The sequence below is a fragment of the Gavialis gangeticus genome, unplaced genomic scaffold, assembly GCF_001723915.1.
Source record: "Gavialis gangeticus isolate Ggan-Ray unplaced genomic scaffold, GavGan_comp1, whole genome shotgun sequence".
Lineage (NCBI taxonomy): Eukaryota > Metazoa > Chordata > Crocodylia > Gavialidae > Gavialis > Gavialis gangeticus.
Genome location: NW_017729000.1, coordinates 35843259 through 35852414, shown reverse-complemented (window position 1 = coordinate 35852414; position 9156 = coordinate 35843259). Strand labels below are relative to the sequence as shown.

At 44.6% G+C, this 9156-nt stretch overlaps 1 protein-coding gene across 4 annotated transcripts in view; it reads left to right on the top strand.

Annotated features, from left to right (window-relative positions):
* SLIT3 (slit guidance ligand 3) overlaps positions 1-9156 on the top strand; it is a 1179950-nt gene that overhangs the window by 1098299 nt on the left and 72495 nt on the right. For all 4 annotated transcript variants that reach the window (XM_019506517.1, XM_019506518.1, XM_019506516.1 and 1 more), the window contains one exon: positions 8576-8713. In XM_019506517.1, coding sequence (XP_019362062.1) covers positions 8576-8713 — 138 coding nt within the window. The remainder of the gene's footprint in view (positions 1-8575; positions 8714-9156) is intronic.

The window sequence follows — 9156 nt, the reverse complement described above, 5'->3', positions numbered from 1 at the left end:
TCTGGAAGTCAGGAGGTCTGAATTCTGTTTCATGCGTGACCTTGGGCAATTCCCTTTTCACCTCTGCCTCATCTGCACACCAGCATCACAGTGGTGAAGCGTAGCTTAATTCACTTGCAGATCCTCAGGTGGAAGGTGCTTTAGAATGCTAGTTTTCAAAGGTAAGAAGAAGGAAGGGAGACAAGAAGAGACATTCCACTCATTGCGGTACTAGTAGAATACCATGAGGTTGAAAAATAGAGATAAGGTTGTATTACAATCTGGGACAGAGCAGGTATGAGGAGAAATTGCAAAAGACCTTAGATGGATGTAGGGGCAGATCCAGGGTTTCCGAAGGGGTGGGGTGCAGGAGTGAAAACCTGCACTGCAGGGGTGGCTGGACCCCTTCCTTTCTGCTTCCTACCCCACCAATGTGGGCAGGCTGCCCTTGAGAACCTCCAGGGACCTTTTTTAAGTCCCCTAAAGCAGATAAAAATGCCCCCTCTCCTTCCTTTTCCCTCCCCACTCCCCTAAGCATTTCTGCCTGTCCCAGCTGGACTGTGCCAGGGCTGGGCTCATCTGGGGAGCAATAACAAAGTAGTTGAGTAGTTCCCCCTTCCGTGCCTCTTCCCCCAAAAGGAGGCACTCATGCCTGCTGCCACTTTCCTTGTACGCAGCTGAGCCCAGCCCGCATGTAGCCTGGCTGCGGAGGACAGGAACAGCTCTGGCGCTTTCCCCTTCCTTGGAACAGCAGGGAAAGCAGCAGTAGCAAGCAGGGGATGTGGAGTGGGGAAGAAAGGAAGTGCGATTTTCACTTCCTTTAAGGACCTACAAAAGTCCCCAGAGGCTCCCATGGTGTGGTCTGATCCCAAAATGGGATCAGATCATGGGGAGCCATGCCACTGGATCCACCCCTGGCTAGATTGTAGCACTGAAGCCAACCTGCTTACATAGCTCCCTCCCATAGCTGTTATTATAGCCATTTTACTCCTTTCTGGGTGATTCTGATTTGCCACTGAGAATGTGGCGATTGGAGAAAATATGGAGCCTCTAAACAAAGAAGCTGCCTGCCCCAATCTGGAGCAGAGGAGAGAGAGGGAGATAACCTGTACTTTTAATCTTGGCTTCACTGCTAACACTGTCTAGCATGGCTTGTGTTCTGAGCAGTGACTGTGTCCTGTGAAGCACCTAACACACTGCTACAAAGTATAAAATAACAATTAGTACATTCAGCCCATAAATTTTATCTCAGAGAAAGCAAGTAAGCTCAGCTTTCATAAAACAACATAGCAGCTTCCTAGGGGAAGGTTTTTTTTGGACAGCCAGATCCACACTAGCTAAACAACCTGTATAGGGTCATATGGCTTGTTACCAAGTGAAGGACTTCAGGAAAGAGTCATTTCCAGCTCTGGAGGGAAAGGAAACTGTTAAACAATTTAGGACAGTTCTTGAAGTGACCTCCTCTGAGTAGAAAGATGCATACCCTAGTACTTGCTGATTCCTTGACATTCCTTCAGGCTTTCATTTTCAGCTAATCCATCACTTGGCTAATCCATTAGTTACAGCATGTTGCGAGGCAAAGGTAGAATGTCAGTTCTATGCCTGGTTCAAAGTTCTCTGATAGGTACCAGCACTAAACATTTATAAATTAACTCCACCTGTCCTGTGTCACTAGAAGAACGAGGGGATGGAGACAGCATTTTCATAGTTTCTAGGGTTGGAAGGGACCTGAACAGATCATCAAGTCCGACCCCCTGCCCTGGGCAGGAATGAGTGCTGGGATCGTAATACCCCAGCAAGAAATCTATCCAACCTCCTCTTGAGGACCCGTAAGGTAAAAGAGAGCACCACCTCCCTTGAGAGCCCATTCCAGAGCCTGGCAGCCCTAACCATAAAGTAGTGCCTCCTGATATAAAGCCTGAATCTGCTCTCAATCAATTTGTGGCCGCTATTCCTTGTTATCCCAGGTGGTGCCTGTGGGAACAGAGCCCCAACTATTTTCCTCTGGTCCCCCCTGGTGGGTTTATAAATAGCCACCAGATCCCCTCAGCCTTCTCTTGTGGAGGCTGAATAGATTTAGGCCCTTTAGTTTATCTTCATAGGGCCTGGCCTGCTGGCCAGTTGTACCTGTGACTGGCACACAACTGCCCACCTGTTACCAATTCCAGCACTAAAAATTAATCTACACCTCCTTTTTTTAGTTCACTCCTTTGCAGGAAGCTGACTTGTAAGCTCTTTGGTACAGGGAACATCTTTTATTATGGGCCAGTTTGCCACACAGTGGAATCCTTGGGCATTTTTACAAGTACAAGCACTACAGTGCTGGGTGCTTTGAGAAGTGCCCAGCACTACAACACTTGCAGTTGTATAAGTGGCAAAATGCATATCAGTGTGAAGAAAATGGCGGCAGTGCACTTTTGAACTAAAACACCTTGGAGGTGTTCAAAAGCATACCACCTCCACGTTTCTCTGTGTTGATGCACATTTCACTGCTTATACAACTGCAGGCAGTGCAACATGATACGTGTCAGCTCCTGTGCAGAGAAGACTCAATTTATTGAGTCTGCTCCAAAGTGGTGAATCTCCGGCGCATCCAGAACGAAAAGGTACATGTATAAATGCCCCTTAACTCTGTTCAGGGCTCTGGGGCAGTCCTGTAAGAAAAAATAGTAAATAATAACAAAAAAACTCCCCACCTTGTATGTTTAGATATTCTTGCCTGACAAGGGCCTATTCCTGTAATACGGAGGAACCATGCTAGCACTCCTTTGCCCCACCAGTGCCCAGCCTCTAAACAGGCTGCTGGGTTTGCTTTTGCTCTTTGCAACCTGAAACTGCCTAGCACAGGGCTTGGCAGATTTTTGCTTCTTCAGGCTGAAGTTTGTGAGCCATCTTTGCCTGTGTCCTGCTCTCCCCCCACATCCCTCCAGGAGCTAGCTTCCTCACTACACATCACAATGCTTCCCTTGCTGCAGATTCCCAGCCCCTCTGCAGTGAGGGAAATGCAGAGGTGGTGGAACAGCAGGCTCTGCAGTGGAGGGGAACAGCTCTGAGTCACTGTTCCCCTATTCTTCACAGAGCAGATCCAGCCCACAGATTGCCAATTCCTGACCTAGTGATTTCATATGGCTCATCTTTCAGATTTTAAACCATTTGGTCACTACTGAGCTTGTGTGGATTTAAAAACAATAGCAGAAAGGTTGCAAATTTCCTGTCCTTTTATCAGTCTCTAATATGTCTTAATATGTTATGGCTTAGTGTGTTATGACCTGTGTTATGCCATGTATTAACATGATGTCATGCAATACAACATACAGAGTGAATAATGGATGCAGAAATATTTGTTTATGATGCCCCATACACGAAATACTCCAGGTGCCTCAGAAAATACCAGGCTTAAAGCGTGCAACCACCAGCCTAGTCTGGAAATATTAACCAGGCCATTGGGATGTGAGGTAGCTGATGGTCTCTCAGGCAGGTTGCTGTTTTACTTAAAGATTGCGTACTAAAATGTATCAGCCTGATTGTTAACTTGTGTTTTTTGTGGTCACTTTCACCTGTGCAAAGCAAGTGAAGTTTACAGCTAAAATGCTGGCTTTCTGATCCAGCAAGTGAGAAGAGAATCACATCCCCTGGTCTTGCCTGCACAACATCAGTTTGTACCAAGGAGCACTGCCATACCGTCTCCCTCCCTCCCCCTACATAATGAGTGCCAAAAAGCTGCTATGTAACCCCTAAGACTGAAAGTGATACTAGGCACTTTCCGAAAAAGCAGCTCTGTGATTTCATAGATCTCACAGATTTTCAGGTTCGGAGGGGACCTCAGCAGATCATCAAGTCTGAACCCCCTGCCCTGGGCAGGCAAGAGTGCTGAGGTCAGATGACCGAGGCCAGATGTTTGTTCAGTCTCTTCTTAAACACCTCCAAGGTAGGGGAGAGCACCATCTCCCTTGGAAGTCCATTCCAGATTCTGGTAACTCTTACTGTAAAGACGTTCTTTCTAATGTCCAGCCTAAATCTGCTCTCTGTCAGTTTGTGGCCATTGCTTCTAGGTACTCCAAGGGGTACCTTTGTAAACGGAGTATCTCGTATTACTTGCTGTCCCCCCACCCCCGCACCCGACAAATTTGTAGACAGCCACCAAATCTCCTCTCAGCCTTTTCTTACAGAGGCTGAAGAGATCCAGGTCCCTCAGTCTCTGCTTGTAGGACCTTTCCTGCAGGCCCCTAATCATACAAGTGGCCTTCGCTGGACCCTCTCAAGGTTATCTGCATCCCTCTTGAAGTGCCGTGCCCAAAACTGGAAGCCATACTCCAGCTGTGGCCTTACCAGTGCTGCAGAGAGGGGATCACCTCCCTGGACCTGTTCGTGATGCCCATGTTAATGCACGATAGTGTATGGCTAGCTCTATTGATCACTTCATCACCTTGTCGACTCATGTTCACCTTTGAGTCAACTGTGACTCCGAGATCCCTTTCTGCTGCTGTGCTGCTTAGAAAGTCATCCCCCAATCTGTATGTGTGCTGGTGATTCCTTCTCCCTACGTGCAGTACTCTGCACTTATCCTTGTTAAACTGCATCCTATATTGTTCTGCCCACTTTTCCAGCCTGTCCCAATCTGCCTAAATCCACTCCCTGCCCTTCAGTGTGTCTGTCTATTTTGCCTCATAATTTGGTGTCATCCATGAATTTGGACAGTGTGCTCACTATGCCCTTGTCCAAATCACTGATGAAGATACTGAACAGCACTGGCCCAAGGACCAAGCCCTGGGGGACATCATTGCCCACATCCTTCTAGTTTGATACCGGCCTGTCCACCACCATTCTCTGGGTGCATCCCATTAGCCAATTTGTCACCCACCTGACTGTATAATCATCTAAATCACAGCCGCTCAGTGTTTTTATGAGAATGGGATGTGACACCATATCAAAGGCTTTTTTAAAATCCAAATATATGACAAGCACCTCGACTCCTGTATCTAAGCAGTTTGTGACCTGGTCATAAAAAGAAACTAGGTTTGTCAGGCAGGATCTACCTGCTATGAATCCATGCCAGTTGCCCTTCAGCATTACTTTTCCCGCTGGACTCACACAAATGTATTCCTTAATTTTTTCAAAGGTTTTCCCAAGGATCGAGGTGAGACTAATCAATCTAAACTTACCCAGATTCTCCTTCTTACCCTTTTTGAAAATAGGGACCACATTGTCCCTTTTCCAGTCCCGTGGGACCTGCCCTGAGTGTCATGAGTGCTCACAGTTTTGTCAGTGGTTCTGCTATGACACCAGCCAATTCCTTCAGCACCCTTGGATGAAGATCATCTGGGCCTGCTGACTTGAACACATCAAGCCCTTCCAAGTGCCCCTTCACTAGGTTGACACTAACCATTGGTGGGCTGGTGTCCTTCCTGTGATCTTTATCAACACTTGGTGTATGGGCAGTTGGAGCAAGTGGGCAGGGTATATTTTCATAGCAGCGCTCCCTAGTGTGAGCTGATGAAATGTAGACATTCCTTAAGAAGCTGGGAAGGTATGAAACACCATTACAGAGGACAAATGTTTTTTGAACAGGAGTGTCACCTGGGCCACAATAGCTATACTCCAGAAGTGCTTAGTATAGAGGTAGCGTCAAATTATCCAATCTAAACCTGTCACAGTTAACCCGAATTTTAAAATACTGGGAAGTATTGAACTAAAAAGAATTCTCTGCTTCTAAAGGGTATGGCCATATCTCAGGTTGGAAACGAGCTGGAATTTTTGAATGTGCTCTTGGCTGCACAGAGCTCTCTACTTTCAGAGCAAAAATTGCAGGTGGTTTTCCTCACTCTTAACCTCCAGCTCTTTATTATGTTTTGATTATTAAAGGGTAGTATTTTGTATTCCAAACTAAAAAAAAAATAGCTAATGCAATTAAATGCATTTTGAAAGCACAACTTCGGGAAAGAAGCATGTTTTTTCATTCACTGTGGCTGTGTTAGAGTCTAGTATAAATATGTTTTATTATTCTGAAGCATAGAATTATTACCTGACGGCATAACATGCTGATTTAATGCAGCCCTGCAGAGAAAAGTGGTGGTTCTATCATTACCATGATAGCCAATACACATCATAAAAGTGATACATGGCAGCTTTGAATAAGGAGCTGCACATCGTTCATTAGTACATCACTTTATATTAGGACAGCAGGGATCAATAAAAAGCAACAGGATTAAATGCTCCCATTTCCCCCTACAAAGTCTTTTGATGGATGATATTTGCTTGCAGGTGTGATTGAAACATTACTAAAAAACTTTCCTCAGGCTTAGCAAAGTTTGGAGATGGAATAGCCTTTGTTTTGTCTTGCTTTTTTTTAAATCCAGTGCTATGTTACTCATGATGTTCTGCAGCCCCCAAGGTGTAAGAATGTGATTCAGCTGTACAGATGTGGCATATCAGCCAAACAGTGGCTGTGCATGTTTGTTATGGGAGGCCCTGCCCCAGTGTGAGTGGGGAAGGAAACTGGTCAGTCTGCAGAAAAACAGATCGTTTTGCTACATGCAACCTATAACCTCTCTGGCCCTTGAGTGCTGTGATACAGACATCCCCTCGTTAGGAAGTGGATTTATTTCAGCTAAATCTAATTAATTAGATTTCACACTTTTTACTTCTTTCAGTCTCTCATATGGGTTACTCAGATAAATGATATGCTACCAGTTGAGTTGAAAATTGATAAATATCTTTTTCCCCCACAAATGAAGCATATTTAGATATGTTGTAGAAATTGCAGAAGCCTAAATACTGTGGTGATGACTGCCTTACAAACCATGGATTGGACGTGTTTTAGAAAAGCAAAGAGAATTAGCACTTGCATAAACTAAAATATGAAATTATTCCATGGCAAAGCTACTGCTGCCAGTGTTGAGCTCCTGTGCCTTCAGTGGGAGGCACAAAGTGGGCCCATAATCCCCTGGTTGGCAGCCAGCCAAACTGGCCAGAGAATAGGAGGTGTCCTTATTCGCTCCATCTCTTCCATGCAATAGAGGAGTTTCTCTGCAGTGACTTTAATCCAATCACTGAAATACTCTTTTAATGTGTTTGGTTCTTCTAACCCCATTGGATGCAGAGGAAAGAGGGTGGTTGTATCCATGTAGCTGCAGAAGTTCTGGTGTCACCTCTCTTGGCTTGTCACTGTCTCACCTCCTGCACACTTTCTCACTGAGATCACATGAGACTGGACAGCGGATACACAACCTTCCTGTATCTGTCCTATGTACAGATCATGCACAATGGAGCTGCATCCATTCTACAATCCCAGGGGCCTTCCTAGCTAGAGGAAGAAGCTGGACTTGCTCTTAAGAGAATGAAGACTATAATTACTTCAAGGAAGGAAATCTGGACTTCAGGAGGGCATGGATCTATACCTTATAAAATTCATAGTTGGGGAAATTATGGAGTTTCCTTTTTTCTTTGTTTTTAGTGATATGCTTGTTATTTTCTAGTTGTGGAATAAAATCCAGCTGGGAAGAGTGAAATGCGGCTTATGGACAAAAATGCATTCGAGCCAGACTAGAATTTAGTGTCAGAAAGAGCTTGTTCAACTTTCCAAAAAGATCTGCTCCTGGCCTAAGAGACCTTGGAGCACATTTTTGTATGGTCAAGTTACAAACCTCTGAAAATAAGATTTATAATGGAAATGCTGACACAACCTTAATGTTACAAACTTAACATCTACAATAAAAAAACAGCCGATGTGTGCAGTTCTTGGTGCAGCCTGTGTCATTTCTTCCTAAGATTAAGTTGCCACCTAATGGCAGGAAAGTAGTATTGTCAACAGGAGATAGGATCCAAAATGTCCAGCTGCTCCTGCTCCAATAAAGTATCTATAACTAAAAGGATAATGGGTGGTGAATTAAAATCTGGTGTAGTTACCTCCTTTAGATTTGCTTTGGCCTTTCCCAGTTGTTTCCAGGGCTGGGTTCTGTGGCTTGTTTGTACTTTCTCTTCAGGAAAACAAAGCTTATTGTGTCCTTTGAAACTGCCACGAGTAAAGCAGAAACCAAAGATAGTATGCAGGAGTCAATATCTTATTTTCCCTTTCTTGCATAGGATGCCTCTGCATTAGGTCTGGCCTCCCCTAGACCACCTAACAAGATTTCCTAGGGTGGCATGAAAACATGAGACTGCTCTATGTCAACCTGTGTGTCCTGTCATGGCCCTAGGGCTACAGGGAAGATGCTGTTAAAATGGAAACTAGGGTCCTTCTAAATTTTGAGTCGGCAACACTTTCAAAATCTTAGCCAAGGAAGCCTAGTTCTTTCTCACATTACATGAAATCTAGGACCTCATTATACAGCATCCTTCCTAGTAGCTCTGGAAGAGAAACAGGATAAGTTATTGCACTTTCTTTGAGAGCCACCAATTTATAACACAAGCAGTGAGAGGATCCAACATAGTTCTGAAATCTTAGTTCTTGTGTTTGTCTGTTCTTAGATTTTTATCTCTAATGCTCCTAAAGCCTGAACCATACACTGTGATTGAATTGGAGATTGACCAGTGTGTGTGCATTATCACTGGGATGCTAATGAAACAGCCTGTTGATGATGATCTTCTTGTGTTTCAGATGTGAATGCCTACCAGGCTATAGTGGCAAACACTGTGAAACTGATGATGATGACTGTGTGGGCCATAAATGTCGCCATGGTGCTGTGTGTGTAGATGCAGTCAATGGCTACACCTGTGTCTGTCCCCAGGGATTCAGGTAAGCAGGTCACGTTCCTCATTCTGCCTGCATGTAGTCAATGTATATTATCTAGTCTCTTTTATTGTCTTTTGACTCAAAGTTGAATAAACTCTAGCTATTGTATTTATTTGGCTTTTACTGTGTGAACTGATGGCTCAGTGCTCTGAATCTTGCAGATGTGTGGCTAAGACTATAACCAGTATTCTGTCCTTACCTTTAAAATCAAAAGGATCTCAGAGACTGGCCTTTTGTCTACACTCTCTTTGAATGGATGAGAGCCAGGCATCAGTGAGGGGCCAGCAGCAAGTAGAAGAGCTAAAGAGGCTGCAAGCTAAGCCCAATGAGGAAAGATGTCTTGTATTAGTCTGTAATGACACCTATGGCTGGTAAAGACCCAACTTTGACATCTTTGAAGGGATAGTGCATTGAGTCCTACCTGTCAGTACTGTGTGGGGTGTGAA